The 20,520-nt window shown below is 40.0% G+C and overlaps 1 protein-coding gene across 4 annotated transcripts in view; it reads right to left on the reverse strand.

Moving 5' to 3' along the window:
* Rbpms (RNA binding protein, mRNA processing factor) overlaps positions 1-20,520 on the reverse strand; it is a 176,788-nt gene that overhangs the window by 81,638 nt on the left and 74,630 nt on the right. For all 4 annotated transcript variants that reach the window (XR_006150755.1, XR_006150754.1, XM_042699996.1 and 1 more), the window contains exons 2-4: positions 11,550-11,627; positions 7,625-7,663; positions 5,998-6,060 (exon numbers count right to left, since the gene is read on the reverse strand). Coding sequence is in view for 2 of the 4 variants with exons in the window: in XM_042699996.1 (XP_042555930.1) it covers positions 5,998-6,060; positions 7,625-7,663; positions 11,550-11,627 (180 nt within the window). In the remaining 2 variants the exon portion in view is untranslated. The remainder of the gene's footprint in view (positions 1-5,997; positions 6,061-7,624; positions 7,664-11,549; positions 11,628-20,520) is intronic.

The raw sequence follows: 20,520 nt of genomic DNA on the forward strand, positions 1-20,520 counted from the left end.
ATCTTGCTAAGAGTTGAAATTTTTACTTATTTTCCTGGTCCAGTGGCTTGAACTCTGGGCCTCGGCACTGACATAAGCTTCTTTATAGTAATGATGTTCACTGAGACATTATTCACAATAGCCAAAGGAGAGAGACAATCAAAGTGTTCCTCAATAAATGAGTAAACAAAATGTACACAATCCAAGAATGGAATTCTATTCAGCTATAAAAGAAATGACAACATTTGTGAAGTCAGTGATAGAACGTTTACCCAGTTTATGAGAGAGACTGGGTTTGATTTCCCAGAACTGAAAATATTTTAAAAAAAGAAATAGAAGTTTTAAGCAATACTGCCTTCCAAAATCATTTTGCTATAAAAAAAAGGCCAAAAATAGAAACACTTCAATATTTAGAAGAGACAATTCACAGAAAAAGGACAGAAAGAGGAGGAGGCAATACCAACAGTTTGCTTGAGTTAATGAAAATATTTTGGTGGTAGCTGTACAACAAGGTGAATGTACTAAATTTTATGTAATCACATAACTTTATTTAATTACATAATTAAGAACTGTAACATGACAATTTAGAAAATATAAAATTGATATTGTTAACACACCAAAACTCACTGAATTTTAACTCTAAATGTATGCATTACATGGTATACAAATGGTATCGTTCAATAAAGTTTTTAGTTTGTTATAGGTTATGAAACCCATGCTGACCTCAAACTTGAGTTGATCTTCCTGCTTTATCCTCCTAAAGGTTGGGAATATTGGCACCATGCTCAGCCAATAAATTTCTTTTCATACTATTTAGGATATAATGTACTGACAATTAGAAATCACATAGATCGCCGGGTGCCGGTGGCTCACGCCGGTAATCCTAGCTACTCAGGAGGTTGAGATCTCAGGATCACGGTTAAAAGCCAGTCAGTGCAGGCAGGAAAAACTGTGAAACTTTTTTTTTTTTGGGGTCCGGTTGTGGGGCCTGAACTCTGGGCCTGAGCGCTGTCCCTCAGCTCTTCAGCTCAAGGCTAGCGCTCTACCACTTGAGCCACAGTGCCACTTCCGGCTTTTTTTCTTTTTGCTTATGTGGTGCTGAGGAATCGAACCCAGGGCCTCAGGCATGCAAGGCAAGCGCTCTACCACTGAGCCAATTTCCCAGCCCAAAACTGTGAAACTCTTATCTCCAATAAACCACCAGAAAACCAGAAGTGGTTCTGTGGCTCAAGTGGTAGAGCACTAGCCTTGAGCTGAAGAGCTGTGGGACAGTACTCAGGGTCAGAGTTCAAGCCCGTGACCGACTTAAAAAAAAAAAATCACAGATCAATGAGAAGAGTTTGAAAGCAAGCACACAACTGCACTACCCTAAGCAATGTGGTAGTTAGGAAAGGTAACAAAATTACACACACACACACACACACACAAACACAGTATCACACACATGAGTCCACATATTTCAAAGTACATGAGTTCAGCAATTTCTAACCCTAGGGCAAGTGCATGTGTTATGTATGGAGCTATAGTAAGCAGGGATGTCTGTCCTTTGTTAATTGCAAATCATTCTAGCTTATGAAAACAAGCTTTCTACCAGGAATTCCTCACAGTTGTTAGGAATATCCAGAAATGATATATCCACATCTGTTCAGGTTTGCCTTTAAACCTGCTCAGCTTCCCAGGTTTCATTTTAGAATTTACTTCTAAGCAAGAATTTTGACAAAAACAAAGTGAACGTCAGGTATCACTGTATTTAATATACCATACAAAATTACAAACAAGTCTTAAAAGTAATCTGAGGCAAGCGCTGATGGCTCACACCTATAATTCTAGCTACTCAGGAGGCTGACAGCTGAGGATTATGGTTTGAAGCCAGACAGAGCAGGAAAGCCCAGGACTCTCTAATTAACTACCCAAGAAGCCAGAAGTGGAGGAGATGTGGCTCAATGATGAAGCACTAATCTTGAGCACAAAAGCTAAGGGACAGTACTTAGGCAATATGTTCAAGCCTTAGGACCCTACGTTCAAGCATGGGCAGACACTCACTCTCTCTCTCTCTCTCTCTCTCTCTCTCTCTTTCTCACTCAGGCCAGATATTCTGCAGTTTAAAGAATGAATGTGGTTTCTAATTGTGTAGATTTTTGAAGTCTAGGTTTGGGTTAATCTTAGTCTTATTTGGGAGATACTGCTAAAAAAAAAAATAAGATACTCTATTTACTTTAGAAGGTTTGAACCCAAGAAAAGTTCAGTGTTAACGCTTCATTCAACCTGAGCATTTCTTTTCAAAAGAATATCAAATTGACTAAAGCAGAGTCTGAAGCTAGTAGAAAATAAAAGGATTTAAAAATCAGTCACTTGGGGAAAAGACCAATTAACACTACAACTGAGCCAGACAGTAACCAAGACAGAATGGCAACAAGAAGACAATCTCCAAACATGGAGAAGCCGGTCCCAGCTCTGAGAACTATTCTATATAAAGAGATTTCCTGGATCGGGGCTTAAGTTTCTTAACAGTGGAATAAAACAAAACATTACAACACTAAGCTCTCCCTAAGGGAATTTAAGGGAAAGCTTTGAAGAAAAACTGGATACGTGACACTACAGGAGAAAATTTTGTGATCACTGCATCAAGAGGTTTTTAACTCATCAATTAGAAAACATGACCCTGAAAAAGAGACGGAATATGTTAGGTAGTCACAGGGAAGATACATATCAAGTGGGCCTGTTTTCTCTCCAGAGGGAAGACCTTCTCCCACCATCAGATACCAAACTTTATGGTGGCCATTTGTCCTGACAATGTGTAGTCTATTATTGCCACTAGGAAAAATGTAGCAACATTCCATAACAAAAGCAGCAGCAAGATGCTGTGCAAAACAAGACAGGACTGAGTCCTGGCTGCATCACCATACCTTCCCCTAGCCGGCTCGTTCACTCATCCTCTCTAGGTTGGTTTCCCTAGCTAAGACATCAGTTTCTAACGTATACAAGGCTTCCAATTGCTTTACATATGAAAGATTAAAAAATGTGAAGACCAGCCAGTAGCTCAGCTCTGAGAAGCTGAAAGCCTAGACTCATTACTCCACAGTTAAGTAAGTACAATTCTCCTTCAATTCATAGCAGAATTAGAGTGCTTTTATTTGGAGGTGCTTCCAAAGTAGCCACCAAAATTAATGAGCAGAGGACAGTGGGTCTGCTACAGAGAGAAGGAAGAGCCGAGAGCAAGGTGATTAACAACTTCTAGGCTTTAAGACCACGCGACAGTGGTCTGGGGTCAGTTGTGATGGAGGCCTCCGTGAGTAAAACCCCCGAAGATGAAAATTCATAACTGTGTTATTGAGCTCTACTTAGTATATAAGGAAGGAGACAGCTTGTCACTATTAGCCTTTATTAACACAAACTAGGGGCTGGGAATGGGGTGTAGTGGTAGAGCGCTTGCCTAGCATGCATGAAGCCCTGGGTTTGATTCCTCTGCTCCACATAAATAGAAAAAGCCAGAAGTGGTACTGTGGCCCAAGTGGTAGATCACTTGCCTTGAGCACAGAGAAGCTCAAGGACAGTGTCCAGGCCCTGAGTTCAAGCCCCAGGGCCAGTAAAAACAAAACAAGTAGGGAGGGAGGGAAGGAGAGTGGGTGTGGGTGGGCGAGCAGATGAGCAAGAAAGCTCCAAGCTAGCTAGAAACTAATGAGTACAAGTACATGGGTAATCCTAAGCTATATAGGAGGCTGAGATCTAGAGAATTTGAGGCCAGCCCAGGCAGACAAGTTAGCTAGATTTCATATCCAAACTAACCAGAAAAAAGCTAGGATAGAGGCATGGCCCTATTGTTAGAATATCAGAGTAATAAAGGCAATGCCCCCAAAGTTCAAAACTCAGTACTTCTCCCACCCCTACACAAAACAATCCATTTACTCCTAAGGAAATGTTGCCTTGCTAGAAAACAGATCATTGTAAAGGCTTACTGTTCTTCAGTGAGTCAGTAGCATCTTTATAAACACACCAGAAATAAAAGCAAGGCAAGCAGAGCACATTTTGTGAACAAAGTTCAACTGTTTCTTCCTTGTAAGAACAATGGCCCAGACATGTCTGCATTTCTATAGCTGCCTAAGTTGTAATGAAAAACAAAGCAAACACAAACAAACAAAAAAAGCTGCCTAAATAGAACTTGTGGTTTTAAAATTCAGTTATATTCAGGAAATTCTGGTTGTATCCATGTAACACAAAAATCATTAACGATTTCTCTTCAGAGCTGATGATTCAACACTCTACCACCAAGCTACATTCCTAGCCCCTCGGGTGTTAAAAAAATTTTTAATTGTTATATAAAGTTGCTTTACAAAATGGTTATAGTTTGTGAGGCTCTTACTTCCAATTAAGCAGCCCCCAAAACGATGCAAGTGGCCAAGCACTGTAATCCTAGCAACTCAGGAGACAGAGATCTTTAGATCGAGGTTCAAAGGCAGCCCAGGTAGCAAAGTCCAAAAGACTCATCACCAATAAATCACCAGAAACCAAAAGTGGCACTGGAGCACTGGCCTTGAGCTGAAGAGCTAAGGGCCAGAGTTCAAGCCCCACGACTGACCAAAAAAAAAAAAGATGCAAGTGGAGCTATAGCTCCAGTGATAGCCTTGTGTAGAAAGAAAGAAAGAAGAAAGAAAGAAAGAAAGAAAGAAAGAAAGAAAGAAAGAAAGAAAGAAAGAAAGAAAGAAAGAAAGAAAGAAAGAAAGAAAGAAAGAAAGAAAGAAAGAAAGAAAGAAAGAAAGAAAGAAAGAAAGAAAGAAAGAAAGCTAGCTAGCTCAGGGATAGCACCCAGGCCCAAGGTTCAAGGCCCTGGACTTGTAAAAAGGAAAAAAAAAATTCCATGCCCTTCACTGTGTACTAGTGGTACTCAGTAACTGGCTCACATTTCATTGAATGCAAGCTGCAGTAGTTATGACCAGATGTCATTTACCCAAATGAGGAGAAATTCTGGATGTTTTGGGAGGTTCTGCAATCCTGGTATGTTAAATTTACTTTTTTTTGGAGGGTATTCATATTTTTTGGTTTTGTAGCCTAAACCCTTTCAAGATTAGGTCACAATGACAGCATTATGTCAAACAAACACTCATATAAAGGCTCTCCCCTGTGACTCCAAGTTCTAAAATTATTAGGTCCAACAATGCTCCTCTTCTGGTCTGCTTGGAACAGCTAGAAGCTACTTACAGTTACCGAGCAACACAAAGACCAGAAGTTCCCAGAAACCATCACAATGACGCTATATACAAGTGGCCACTTGCTTAGTAGGAAGCTCCTAAACATTGCGCTGTTCTAGTCAACACTTAATCATAGCTGCTTAGGCCAAAAGACTGAAACATCCTAAAGCCAGGCCTGACTCAGGCCTCTAACTCAAAGACCAGTTGCCAGCAACAAGAAATAAATTTCATTTCCTTCTACTTTCCGTTGGTTATCATCGTTAGGTTGTTTTGTGTTTTAACATTCCAAAGGTGGAGAATATCTACTTAAAAGAACTCTGGCAAAATATATGGCAGAAAGAAATGCTTACAAGCCAAATGTCATACAAGTTATTCTGCCACTCAATTACTTTTTATTGTATTAAAATGTAAGATAAAAAGCATGATATGGAAATTCTTAATCAGCCAAATAAAAACTATGATCTGGTTTAAAAAACAACTAAAAAGACAAACAACATGAAGAAAACATGAAGATTATCCATGTAGAGGACAAAGATAACCTGGCTACTTGCTCTCTCTGGAGACAACAAGCAGAATTACACATCACCATAGGTGAGATGGGACCAGATTAAATAAAACCTAAATTATTAGATATTTTGGGGTAAAAGCTGCAGAAAAGCCAAGAGTTTAAGTAAATTGTACATCTGCTCTCAATCCCCAGAGAAAGCTCCTGAGAGCACTACTTAGGTCTGAGTGGTCATATTCTTTCCATCTAATCTCTGATGTAAAAAGGTTCCATTTCTTACCACACCCAAAAAAGCCCCTCATGATGAACCCATCAGAGACTACTTACGTTCAAAGCATTCTTTGCAGCTTCTGCTTCTGAGCGACTGTCAAAACTGACAAAACCTACGGGCTGTGGAAAGAAAGGCAACTATGGAGTGACCAAGATCAGGCAATGTCTGCTTTTCCAGATCAAGAGTGATCTCAAACTGAACAGCTAACATAAAGAAATGAACTCCCCTAAGCAATGGGCAGAAATAAGAAAAGCAGTCCCAAAAAATCATGACTCAAAGGCTTAACCAAATTTCTAACACCAATCATAGGGACGGTGAGGGTAGTTCTTAAAGGGCACAGCCGGGGATTTAGAGAAGCAAATCTACAGGTGATTGGAAGGTGAGCAGCAGTGAATAAGGGGATTGAGGAAAATTTGAGTCAGAGAGGCTCTGCATTCCTAAATCAAATTCGCTGTCCCTCAGTTTCTTCATCTTTTAAAATGGAAAGGAAAGCAAATCACCTTTAGGCATACTTTAAGTGCAAGGAATATGATGACACAATGGTAAAAGCACTATTCAGTGAGTGCATGAATCCCAAAGGATGCCTTTAAAAAAAATTCGGTGTTTAATTAGGCATGAAAGCATATTGTCCCAAGTACAGGCATAATCCCACTGGATGCCAGGTTTTAGGGACTAGCAGGATGTCTGTGATTTAGCTTATTTCTGATGAATCAAGGGGGATGAAAGTATGCCAAGTGCTCAATTTAAAGAAAAAAAAAAATTTTAAGCACGTAGCTAGTCTTCAAGAGACTTGAAGGAACCATTAGAGGCAATAATTACCAGCTTTATTCTGTACTTTCCATGTTCCATGTTAGACTTGGGACTCTGCCTGATCAGAGTCAGAATAAATCTTCACCATCTGATAATCCTAACGATTGTAAAAGTTTGCCTATTGAATCTCATAAAAGGAAATAGGAAAAAGTGAGGAGTACAAATGATTTGGCCAGTAATTTATTATCCTTCCTTTGAATTCACAAGCCAGTCTGGAGGAATGTGTGGGTTGCTTTTTAGATAGTCCCAAACATCCTAGCCAAAGACTATAGAATTACATATCACTTCCCTGTGTGAATTCCTAATCTATCTCATCTTTAATTTTAAAGCAACAACAGAAAAATCAAATCTAAATTAAAATTTAAGAGAATGAATGTGTTAGGAGTATACTGCTGGCTCACACTTGTAATCCTAGCTGAGATCTGAGGATCATGGTTCAAAGCCAGCCCGAGCAGGAAATTCAGTGAGATTCTTATTTCCAATAAACCACTGAGAAAACTGGACGTGGCACTGTGGCTCAAGTGGTAGAACACTAGCCTTGAGCTAAAGAGCTCAGGGACAACGCCCAGGTCCAGAGTTCAAGTCCCATGACCAAAGGGGAAAAATAAAAAAGAATGTAGGAAAAGTTTCTTGTAGACATCTAAATTCTGTAGCTGTGAAGGTGGCTCAGTGGTAGAGTGCATTCCTTGCATGCATAAGGCCCTGGGTTCGATTCCTCAGCACCACATAAGCAGAAAAGGCCAGAAGTGGTGCTGTGGCTCAAGTGGTAGAGCACTAGCCTTGAGCTGAAGAGCTGAGAGACAGCACCCAGGCCTAGAGTACAGGCCCCACAATCGACAAAAAAAAAAAAAAAAAAAAAGATTAAAACCTTACCTGCTTAGACGTAAGCTTTATAAGAGAGCCTTCATAGCCCTAAAAATAAAGAAAAAACAAGTTTAGCAAAGAGTACTATGGGAAGAATCTAACTGTAATAGCATTTTGCTCCAATAAAATAAGTATTTTGTGATTCTAAACTATCTAGCTCTTTTTCATAAATGCCTCCAAATTACCTGGGAAAGCAACACACACACACACACACACACACACACACACACACACACACACACACGCACGCACGCACGCACACATGCACACATGCGCACACACACATATGCTTAGGGTATAAAGTTTATGCATTTCTATTTCTTTTTGGGGTTCTATGTCTGTGGGGGTTGAACTCAGGGTTTGAGTTCTTTGGATTTAAGGCTACTGGTTCTACCACTTCAGGCCACAGTGCCACTTGGTTTTTTGGTGGTTAACTAGAGATCAGAGTCTCAAGGACTTTCCTGCTTGAGCTGGCTTTGAACAGGGATCCTTGATGTCAGCCTCCTGAGTAGATCAGATTACAGGTGTGAGCCATCAGCACCTGGCTATTTTTCTATATTTGTTATATTTTTTCCACGAAGTATACAATGGTAAGGATACATGTGTATTTGTCAACAGACCTTTTTTGTTGTTGTTTAGAAAAGAATAGGACCTCTACAAAACTGGGAGAGGAAATGGTTAAATTTAATAAGCGGAGGTGGTCAGGGCAGGCTTAATTATAAATCTGCACTAAAACAACAGTTCAAAGTTAAATATACACTATATACCTTCATCAAGTCTTTAAAACTCATGGGGAAGTAGATGAGTGACAAAGTACTTGTCTAGTATGCATAGGTCTGGGTTGCATCCTTGGTAATGTAAGTGAACAAATGAAAGACTCCACAACACTTTAAAACACCAGAAAGGGCTGGGAAGGTGACTCAGTGGTAGAGCGCATGCCTTGCATGCCAGAGGCCCTGGGTTCGATTCCTCAGCACCACATAAGCAAAAAGAAAAAAGCCGGAAGTGGCGTTGTGGCTCAAGTGGAAGAGCGCTAGCCTTGAGCTCAAGAGCTGAGGGACAGTGCCCAGGCCCAGAGTTCAGGCCCCATGACCAGACCCCCCCAAAAAAAAAATAAATAAATAAATAAAACTACCAGAGAATCTGGGAACCATTGGCTCATGCCTGTAATCCTAGATTCTCAGGAGGATCTCAGTTTGAAGCCAGCCTGGCAGAAAAGTCCCTGTGAAACTTATCTCCAATTAACCACTGGAAATCCAGAAGTAGTGCTGTGGGTCAAAGTGGTAGAGTGCTAGCCTTGAGCAAAAGAAGCAGTAATATTGCATTTAGCTGAGTTCTTGTGCTAATTTAATGGGGCAGCCAGTTTCTAGGGTGGTATGTATTCTGGACACATATAAGCCTCTCATTAAGTTTCCATGGCACCTCATGGATGGAAATCCCAATCTCAATCTCTCTGTCTCTCTGTTTCCCTCCCTTCTTTCCTCCCTCCCTGTCGGTTTGTACGAGTTAGAGTAAAAATAGTATATTTATTTCTGAAAACAACCAATGGCTATTGGCTCTCACTGATGGCTGACATAAGGGAAACCCCACTTGACAGTATGGAGACAGATTTGCACACTAGGGTCAGCCAGCAGGGACTTTAATTATAGAGCTTTATTGGGATCGAATGTAACCATGTCCTCACTTCAGCACTGGCATTTGATTCATTCTCATGTTTTCTCATCATTACCACTATAAACTACTATAAACATTTCACCTGGAAGGCCTTGATCTCTTCTGAGAAGATGTCAGGATGCACAGTACCATCTCCTTTCTTTTTTCCAAGGGACTCCCACTTAAAAAGACTGGAGGCATGGTGAAGGCCTTAGAGATAAAGGCCAAATGGATATTCCACTCTCTAAAACACCACTGGAAAGAATAGACTGTGTTCTCAAGTTACAATAAGGGTGAAATGTTTGACTCCTAGCATTGCCATATATTACATGAGTCAACTTGTACATTATTTCTCCAATGGCTTGCAGCTTTGTTTTCATTATTATTTTTATTTTTTGTCAGTCATGGAGCTTGAATCCAAGCCTGGGCGCTGTCCCTCAGCTCTTCAGTTCAAGGCAAGCACTCTGCCACTTGAACCACAGCACCACTTCTGGGTTTCTGGTGGTTAACTGGAGATAAAGAGTCTCACGGACTTTACTGCCCCGGCTGGCTTTGAACTGTGATCTTCAGATCTCAGCCTCCTGAGTAGGTAGGATTACAAGCATGAACCACTGGCGCCCGTCTTATTTTCATTATTTGAAACTATTGGACTAACATGCTATAAAGAACTGTAATGCTACTTAAGTGAGAAAATTTATGGAGGAGTCTGGTTTGCTAAATCTTTTACTGTACATACATGTAACGGTATTTCTGTCTTAAGATGAATGCTACTCTACAAGGGAAAAACTGGTCCATTCACACAAGTGCAATTCAAAAGCAATTCAGGAAATTAAATGAAGCTCTAGCACTCTCTCCATACACCACCTCTTAATTTCCGACTTCCTATGTTCCTGCCTTCTACCTCACTGTTCTATTCCTCTCTGTCCAGTTGTTATTGCTCCCCCACAGGGATGGTTATCAGCTTAAGAGTTCTGTTCACTACTAAACTTCATTGGGCATAACTGATTCCTCCCTCAACCTTTTCTACCTTCCTTTCCAACCCAGGCATTTTCAGATGCACATCCTATTCGCTTTCTTTCCCTATTAAGCTGAATCCTGTCCCTCAACCTGTCCCTATTTCAATCATGATGGATCTTTGGTCAGGAACATGATTTTCCTTTACTTAATCATGAGTGTGGCCCCAGCAAGGAACTACTGCAAACCTATCCGACTAATACACATCCTGGACCCAGGCCCTCAGTTCAGGATGCCTTCCAGTTTTACTCTAAGATTTCAGTCCCAGTTATGCTAAGTACTTCTCAAATGATTTTATTTCCACACCCAGGAAGAACCGGCAGCTGCATTAAATATTTCACTAAACACTAGGAAATATTCTTCTCAATTCATACAAAGTTATCTTATAAAATTGTGTTTTTGCTTAAAACTTAGGACTTCAGCTGTACAAAAAGTGTTAGGTTCTTAACCTAGTTCATAAAAGCCTACTTACTATTCCAACTAATATGGAAACTAAGGATGAGGCTTGGCTTGCATTACAGTATTTATAATTCCCTTTGGGGATTGCCCTTACTGGAGCATTAACTCAGGACCTGGGGGCTGTCCCTTAGGTTTTTTTTACTCAAGGCTAACTCTCTATCATTTCAGCCATTGCTCCAGTTATGCCCTTTTGGTGGTTAGAAACAATACTCTCGGAGTATTATTACAGCTCGGAGAGTCCGAGCTGGCTTTGAACTGTGACCCTCAGATCTCAGTCTCCTGAGTAGCTAGGATTTATAGGTGTATGCCATTAGCTCATGGTGATAGTTTATATACATAATAAATTATGGTAACTTTTTACAATGCTGGAGATTGAACCCAGGGCCTTGTGTATGCATTAAGCAAGGATACCACCACTGAGCTACATCCCCAAACCAATTTATGAACTGTACATAGGAGTGAACCCCCAACTGGAAGAGAATGAACAGGGATATTCTAAGGATATTCTATTCTCCATGGAATCGAGACCTATGGGGCTAGGTGCATATCTGCATTAAGAGAAAAGACTTTCCCCTTGGGAGCCCCAAAGATAATTTTGGTCTGTCATCCTGAGAGGTGATAACAGAGCTCACTTGTTAACTTTCCTTTATTTCAGTTAACTTTCAATAACTTTTTAACAAACATCTGTTTACAAGGTGCTTTCTCAAACTTTTTCATTCCTCAAAGGGGGGAGAAAAAAAAAAGCCTCAAATCATGTACATATACAATTTTTTTGTCTTCAGTGATTTCTGAAAGAGAGAAAAGGTACCTTAAATGGTCTGAAAAGTAGGTAGAGTTCTCGAGGTTTGATGTCCAGAGGGAGACCACTGACAAACAGAGTCCGAACCTGGAAAATTAAAACGTAACAAGTAAGCAAGGCTGTGACAAACCAGAAGACAGCTCTCGCCTAAAATCTCAAAAAAGCCACACTTCTCTAAATACTCATAGCTTCTACCATAGCTTTCCTGACTCTTGCCATATGGATTATTCCGAGTAAATTATAACTGATTTAAAAATGTGGACAACGTCCCCTTCCCCAACCAGCCACAGCTCAGTGGTAAAATTTGGGAAGAGGGAGGTTCCAGATAATTTTAAAATACTAGCTTAAGAAATCTACCTCTACCTCTGCTCCAACTGGCTCGATTATATAATATCCTTTAAAATCATCATCAACAACAATTTTTTTTTCTTGCTTGTTTTGCCACTGCTTCCTTAGTAGATCATACAGGAGAGAGAGGAAGGCAAGGTCTGATAAGTAAGAATCACAGGCAAAGACAAGTATTAACCAAGTCAGATCAGTTGGGGACCACACAGCACATTCTGGAGGGAGAGTGGGACAAAACCGAATAGGGACCTGAGGGGACCTGGTCAAAAGACTCAGATCAAGACAGTATATCCAAATACCTGCACACAGACATACAATTACTTTTTAATTGTTTTCTTTTTTTTTTTTTTTGGGGGGGGGGGGGGAGACAGGGGTTTGAGCTCAGGGCCATCATTCCTTGCTACTACCTGACTTATTATGGTTATTTTCTTAGGATTTCACTGTCTGATCCATGATTACATTAGGCTTCTCAATGCTCGGATTACAAATATGAAGTTTTCTGCTTGTGTTGGCCTGGAACCACAATCCTCCTCCAATTACAACTTCACACATAGCGTGTTTTCACAGATATGAACCACTGTACCCAGCTATGGGTTGAGAAGAGGTTTGTGAACTGTTCTGCCAGGGCTGACCTCACCTGCGATCTTCTAACACTGTCTCACAAGTAGGATTACAAGCATGAGCCACCAGCACCTTTGTTTTTTGGCTTTTATAAATAAAACTGCATTACACATGAATATACTATTCATTGCAAAGTGTATGCTTTATTTCTGAATGAATAGGAAATAGTATTTTGTTTTTCTTTTTGTCGGTCATGGGGCCTGAACTCTGGGCCTGGGCTCTGCCTCAGCTCTTCAGCTCAAGACTAGTACTCTACCACTTGAGCCATAGCGCCACTTCCACCTTTTTCTGTTTATATGGTGCTGAAGAATCGAACCCAGGGCCTCATGCATACAAAGCGCAAGCACTCTACCACTGAGCTACCTTCCCAGCCCGGAAATAGTATTTTTAATCAAAGTAGGTTACATTCATTTATCCATTTTCACTTGCCCTGTTCTCGGTTCTTTTTCTGAATTCTTGCTTTGCTAAATTTCTCTTCTCTTTGTGAAATCTGTCAAAACGTATAAAGTTTGGGTTGGGAAGGTGGCTCAGTGGTAGAGTGCTTGCCTTGCATGCTGAGGCCCTGGGTTCGATTCCTCAGTACCACATAAGCAGAAAAAGGTAGAAGTAGCATCATGGCTCAAGTGGTAGAGTGCTAATCTTGAGCTGAAGAGCTGAGGGACAGTGCCCAGGCCCAGAGTTCAAGCTCCACAACCGACTTAAAAAAAAAAAAGTTTGTAAGACTTTTCCAGACTTGGCCCACAGACTCTTTATTAAAAGCCCACTAAGCTGCCCAGTCCTTTCAATTTAAATATTGAGTGTTAGCCAATATCCCAAAACAGCTCTAACATACTGATGTGTGGACACATACGGTGAGTGTTTTGTGCTTTAGAACATGGTAAATAGTCAGTGTGTACTTAAAGCAAATGAGTATTCTACTGGGCTGGGTGAAATCATTTGTAACAATTAGGTCATCTGTTGTCCAAATTTCTTCTACTTCGAAGATTCCAGAGGAAAAATGTTCTTAACAGGCTAAAGCTACTTTACTGACAATTGCAAAAGAACTCCACTATGATGAGTCCTTGCTAACCCCTGAGTCTCCTCCCACTGTGCCAAACTGTTAACCTTGGCTATCCCAGCCTAGACAACCTGGGCAGGGCACAAAAGCCACCTCTTACTTACTGGGATTCTGGCAAGTGCTCATAGTGTCCCAGACACTGCAGGCATTCCCTAGATTGCAGACATTTGCATAGCAATAACATGATAAGCAGATTCTAGGTTTTAAAGTCAGGATACCAGTTAACTATGTGACAGAAATTTACTAGGATATAAGGAATTCTCCCAGGAATGATTACCATTTATCACACTATTTGACACACTTGTAATTCAAGCAACTGACCAACAAAATTGGGAATTACCAAGGAAGCTTTATCTAGCCCAGTTCCAATGGCTCTAATCCTAGCTAGTCAGAAGGATCAAGGTATGAAGCCAACCCTGGCAGACTAATATGGACTCTTATCTCCAATTTTAATCAGCAAAAAAGCCAGAAGTAGAAGAGTGTTTAATGTTTGGATTAAGTTATTTGTTGTATTCTATCTTCTAATGATAAACACGTTAGGGTGAGAATTGTCTGTTATCCTATTTTGCTTGGGAAGCCAGAAAAAAAAAAGGTCAAGATACATTTTAAAGCAAATTGTAGGGTATGTAGGAAACTTTCCTTTCAAAATATTCTGGAATGAAGTGTAACAGATTCTTGTAATGTTTGAAAAAGCTGCTGTTACCTGTGAGAGGCAAAAATAGGGGAACCCAGTTCCTGGTCGCGCCTAAATTTACATTGACATAAAGAAAACTAAGAAGCTCAAAGCCACATTGCTTTGGTTCTCAAAACAAAGGCAACTAAAATACTTGGCATTTCGTCTAAGATTGTACAAAACTTACATTTCCTGTAATCTAATGAAATCTGCCAGAACAGCTCCCCTCTGGGTGAATCACTCCTGAATATTCAGGAGTATTTGTAACCAACTACAGGTTATTTCTATTCAAGGACTTGTGTATGGAATCCTTTCTACATTGCCTTAGACTGGGTAACTAACATAGCCCAATTGAAACAACCAAACAAAACCAAACCACAAATATTGGGTGGGGGAAAAAGTTTTTTTCACTTATCTAATACAATACATTCCTCCCTAGGGAGAATATAGACTTGAAAATAGTCTCCTTACTCTTCCCACCACACTATTCATCTAGGACAAGCACTTCAAGGTTTTGGCTTTGGAAGGCAGACGTTCAGCAGGATTCTTGCCTATAGGGAACTTCCTAGTTCTCTGTCATTCAAGCAAGTGTATCTCAGTCACAAAATAAGTGACTGGCACCCAAAGAATGTGATAAAAGTACAATACCAGAAAAGAAGTATTATCCCCCCCCACACAAATAGCAAATGATGACAAATGAACTTGAGAGCAGCCCTCAGTTTGCCAGCACTGCTATAACACAGATGTGGCCGGCAATATGCCTTCAGCACACAAAGCACTAGCAAAAATTCAGACAAGGCTCACCACACCTCGTAGATGAAGCCGCTGACAACTATACCCCCAAGGCATGCTTAATAGATTCTAAGGAACCTTGATGACTTCATTTTGCCTCAACTAGCCTGAAAGAATAAGCGCTAGTCCTGTGCTAGACCAAAAAATACTTTTGGTTTAGCCATTATCACAGTTAAAGATTTTGGATGAAACCAGCCATGTGTTGAAGTGGTACTGCCAGTTTCCACAAGGAAAGACAAGTCACAAAGTCCCTGGTTGACTTTGATTAAGTCTGATTGTCTGATTCAAGGTGTAAGCCACAGCATCCGTCTTGCACGCCCCTGAATGGAAAGGCCAATACAGCCTTGAAATGTCTCGTACAAAAACAACAACAATACATTGTAGCAAGGAATCACTCATACTTCTCAACTGGTCACAGTTCATGAGCACAAAGACTACAAGCATTTTTTTGTGTATGTCTTAGTTGCTTAGAACAAGATTTTAAGTAGGTTTATGTCAAGGACTGCTGGGAAATGCCTAAGTCAATATCCTAATAACAACTGTATTGTGACCTCCACCCAGTCCCCTCCTCACCCGCCTGGAGAGTTTATTGGTCTCCACCCAACCAGCCTTCTTTTATTCTTATTGTTAATTTACTTTATTGTTATTATAGAGGTGATATACAGAGGAATTACAATCACATGAGTCAGGTAATGAGTACAACATTTCCTTTTGTACAGTGTCTTCTGTTCCCCCCTTCCCATCTCCACCCACAAGTTGTATAGTTCACTTTCATCCGTGTCCAGTGAGATCCACTGCTACACTTTTTCACCCTTTTTGAGTTCTGTGCCCTCCCCTCAGCCCTCCTGAATATGTACACTTGAATACGCCATACATAAAAAAGACAAGATCATCAAAAAATAAAAATGAGAGAGATTCTTGTTAGTTGGGTTTCAATATTTATATTATTTTATATAAATATGAAGAGACAGTTAGGCATTGCACTTTTGTGTTACTCTCCAAAGAGTATCTCCTTTCGGTCTCACTGTGTGTCAGTATCTAGAGTACTATTTATCATATGCCAGTGCATTTTAGATCTAAATTCCACATATCAGAGAGAATACACACCCTTTGTGTCTCTCATCTTGGCTTACCTCACTTAACATGATTTGTTCTAGTTTCATCCATTTCCCTACAAATGACATTATTTTATTCTTTCTAATGGTTGTGTAAAATTTCATTGTGTACAGAAATCATCTTTTTTGGATCCACTCATCTATTTTGGGGCATCTGGGCCATTGCCATATCTTGGCAATGAACACAGAACCAACTAGCCTTCTTGGAAGCATGCTGGGAAGATCCTAATGGCATTTCTAGAAACTGACCTTTTCCCACCAGGTACCTAGTTCCTAGAAAATTATTCAAACCACTCTTGCCTCATTGAGCCTTTGTCTCTGTTTCAGAAAAACAAACATGACTTTTGCCTGTGACTCTGCCTAAAGATCCCTGCCCCTAACTGAAAGACATCAGTAGGTCCTGGGGGTGGGCTCTAACTCAGGGAAAACAAGATAAAAGGAGATTTCCAGGTCTCAGTGACTCTTCTGGGTGGCCTTTCTCCTTCACTTTGCAACAAACTCTCCCTTCTGCTCAAGTATTTCACTATTCCTGGCTGTATTTCTACACTGTTCCAGACAACAGGGACATGATCATAGGTCGGGACCATCTCTAGTTGCCCTGAGGTGGCCTCTGGAGGCTCATCTTAAATCCACAAAATGGAGAAAGGCAATTTCTCACTTTCTTGTGATTTATGAGGAAGTGTATATTGGAAACATTTGAGACCTTCCAATGAGTAAAACCACGGTGGTGCATCTATCTGTTCATCTATCCGTCTCCTCTACAAGTTTTCTCTCAGTAAAGATGGATCACATTCATATACCTAGGAATTTAGACAGTTTTCAAAAGTACTATGCATCTGAATCATTTCTTTGGAGTAACTAACAGCTCTTTTCAAAACACAAGTGAATCCATAGTTAAGTTCTTAGAGTTTTAGAATTCAAGAGCTTTTGTTGTGCAGTGTGGAATATAATCCTAGGCACAGAGAAATCACTCCATAAATATCTCTTGACTGTTCGATGGCTCTACACAGTGCATCCATGAAGATAATATACGTGCTTGTTAAGAGTTCAAGATGACATGGCAAACACAGTTTCCAATCCCGTTACAGTCATTAGAATAATTACCATAACATCAACTAACAAAACCTCTTTTGTGACAAACTGGATATTATTGCCACAGTACTTTAGAAAAGGAAAAAGGTCTGAGGCAGCAAAAGAAAAATCAAGAGTCATGGGAGAAATTTCAGCTCATGATTATTTAAATATAGTTCTTGAACTATGCAACTTTTGGGTAGGGACAGGAGGGGGAAAGTAAGGAAGTAAAAGAAGCGGTGACATTGTTCAAGAAGAACTGTACCCATTACCTTTCTTAGGAAATTACAGCCTCTTTGTACTACTCTCTAATAACAATAAAATATATTTCTGAGCAAGTAAGCTCAATTTAAACAAATACTAATTAATAAAAAATTTCAAAGAAAAGTCTAACTTGCACATTTAAAATGCTTAAATATTCCATGTATCTGAATTTACTGATTTGGAAAAAGGCTCATAATTATTCAGTGAACATGCTCAACATCAAGCACTTACTCACAATCTCAGTTTCCTTTTTTCCTGTTTTTAAAACAGGAAGTTAACATATGCTCAACAGGGGCAAATATGCACAGACTATTTTTATATGTTTATTCTAATAGTGAATTAAATTTTATATATTTGGCATTTAAGATATTTACAAGCTAGGTTAGAAATTCAAGAACAAGGCCAAATCTCTCTCTCTCTTTTGAAATTCCATGTCATTTAATTCACATTTCAATTCCAACCAATATTGGTATTTCTCAATACTTACCTCTAGGTGAAGGAGGGTGAATATGATTTAAACACACACACACACACACACACACACACACACACACACACAAACACAAACACACACATGAAGCCAGGCACAGGTGGCTCATACCCATCATCTTAGCTACTCAGGAGGCTGAGATCTGAGGATCGCGGTTCAAAGCTAGCCCAAGCAAGGAAAATCCGTGAGACCCTTAATTAACCACCAGAAAACCGAAGTCGCGCTGTGACTCAAGTGGTAGAGCGCTTGCCCTGAGCTGAAGAGCTCAGGGACAGTGCCCAGACCCAGAGTTCAAGCCCCACGACCGACCAAAAACAAAAACAAAACAAAACACACATGAAAATGTTTGCTACATTAACAATAATTTAGGAAAGGGGATAAATCTGATCAAGGTACATTGTATTTATATATGGATATATCAAAATGAAACCCTTTGTATAACTAACTGATACTAACTAAAATGTAATGTACAAAACACCCTACTTTACCTGTGATAAGAAAAAAAGTCTTTAAACCAAATGGGCATCACTGACTCTACAATAAGGGCCTAGGGACAGAACCACCCTAACCTTAGTCCAAAAGGCTACTCTTTAGGATCTATCTACTTCCCATCAAGACAAGAACAGAGGATCACTCTGTAACACCAATAAACTGCCTTTTCTGAAGACCATGTAAAATCGACTTGGTTTGAGGACTAAAACGAACTCTAGTTATCTGTGAAGCATAAATCGAGTTGGTTGTTTTACTAACCTAAGGAGGGAGAGGGAAGACCAGAGACAACCTGCTTATATGTTTTACACAGTAGTTAAATATATACACAAGTGGATATAGTTCTCTGCTTAATTTGTAAGCACTAGCTGAAATGCCAAATTGGAAGACTAAGCTTTGCCCAGGATGACTAGTCATCTCATTTCCAAAGAAGGCTTTGTTTTGGCTTAGTTTTCCATTCATGCTCAGCATGATGAAAATGGACTGCACAAAAAGAAACAGAAAAAGAAAAAGAAAAAAGAAAGTCTGCTAGGCACTTATTTCTAGTTGCAGTCCAGGAGTAACAATCAGTGTTTGGTCAAGCTCTAGTTTATCACTGACACTACCTTCAAGAAAGAACAAGGTGGTCAAGTTTCTTATTCCTCCCAATGGCTCTGTAGTAGATGTGAAGACTTGCTTCTTTCCCTGAGGAAAGGAGGCTGTGATTCAGACTAGTCAATTACAGGCACCAAGAAACGACTAGCAATAGAATAAAAGAGGGACTACACTACTATTATGATGGGCTCTTGAGTTTTAGTTTTCAGTTGATAAAGCAAACAATCACATAAATATCCACAGTGAGAGCATCCCTACTCCCAAGGGCTCTACTAGGGTTTGCCTTAAGTGGGATGGAGCTGGATGACCCAGACTATAGAATACCCACAGTTACATCCTGGATGACCCAGACTTAAAATACCCACAGTTACATACTGGCTTTAGGCACAGATGATCAGAAAGGTTGAGTAGGATCAGAAAAGAAAATAGAAGCACAGATGGAAGAAAGACAAACTGTGTTCCATAAGCTCATGTATATAAGGCAAAACATTGCTCACGACATGCCAAAAGAACAGAAGATTAACCATGTAACTATGTTCAGTGTTTGAGGAGCTGATCCCGGCCCAATCCAGAGTTCCTTTAGGGTTTCAAATTCTTCCACTTTTGAAAGACTTCTTAAGATTAAAGTCCAACTCAAGTCATTTTTCATCTAAAAAAGGGTTGAAAAACTAGGAATTCCTAGAATCTGAAAGAGCAGAGATACAGGCAGGAAATACATCTATATAATCTCACTATTAATCTATTTCCTTAGTGATGCCAGAAACAAAGGGAAGTGGGTATAGCAAAGGCAAACAAGTGAGTTCCAGTACTGTATTGGTTCACCCTTTGTTCATTCCTATGCCCCTAAAAAGGCAAAACAACAACAACAATAACAACATGTTTCCATTTCCTGGAATTATTTTGTTAAGTAGTATTTTAGGTGTTCAAAGGAGTTGCACCAGGAAGTGACGCTGTAGCTCAAGTGGTAGAGCGCTTGCCTTGAGTTGAAGAGCTGAGGGACAACGCCCAGGCCCAGAGTTCAAGCCCCACGACCGACAAAAAAAAACAAACAAACAAAGGAGTTGCACCTTTGGGTTCCTGGAGGAGTGGGGGGTAGGTTTTATTGGAAATAAGTCTCACAGACTTTCCTGCCTTCAAATCACCACCTTCAAATCTCAGCCTCCTGAGTAGGTAGGATTGTAGGCATGAGCCACTGGTGCCTGCCCTTACAGTTCACATCCTATGAAGTACTTTGTTATTAAAAAGGTATCAAGAGAGCAACATAAAAAGACTTCCTGATGGGCTGACAAAAATGAAAGATAAACAGAGTATGAAGGAGAGGCTATCAAAATTCACAGACATGCCTGTCTTCTACTTAAGAGTAATTTATTGCCCTTAAAAGCAGATTTTTTCAAAGAAAAAAAGCCATTTCACCTTTCCCCAACTATACAAAAAAAAAAAAAACCTAATCTAGACAGCACACCATCACA

Source organism: Dipodomys spectabilis, unplaced genomic scaffold, assembly GCF_019054845.1.
Source record: "Dipodomys spectabilis isolate Male_0828 unplaced genomic scaffold, ASM1905484v1 ptg000009l, whole genome shotgun sequence".
NCBI lineage: Eukaryota > Metazoa > Chordata > Mammalia > Rodentia > Heteromyidae > Dipodomys > Dipodomys spectabilis.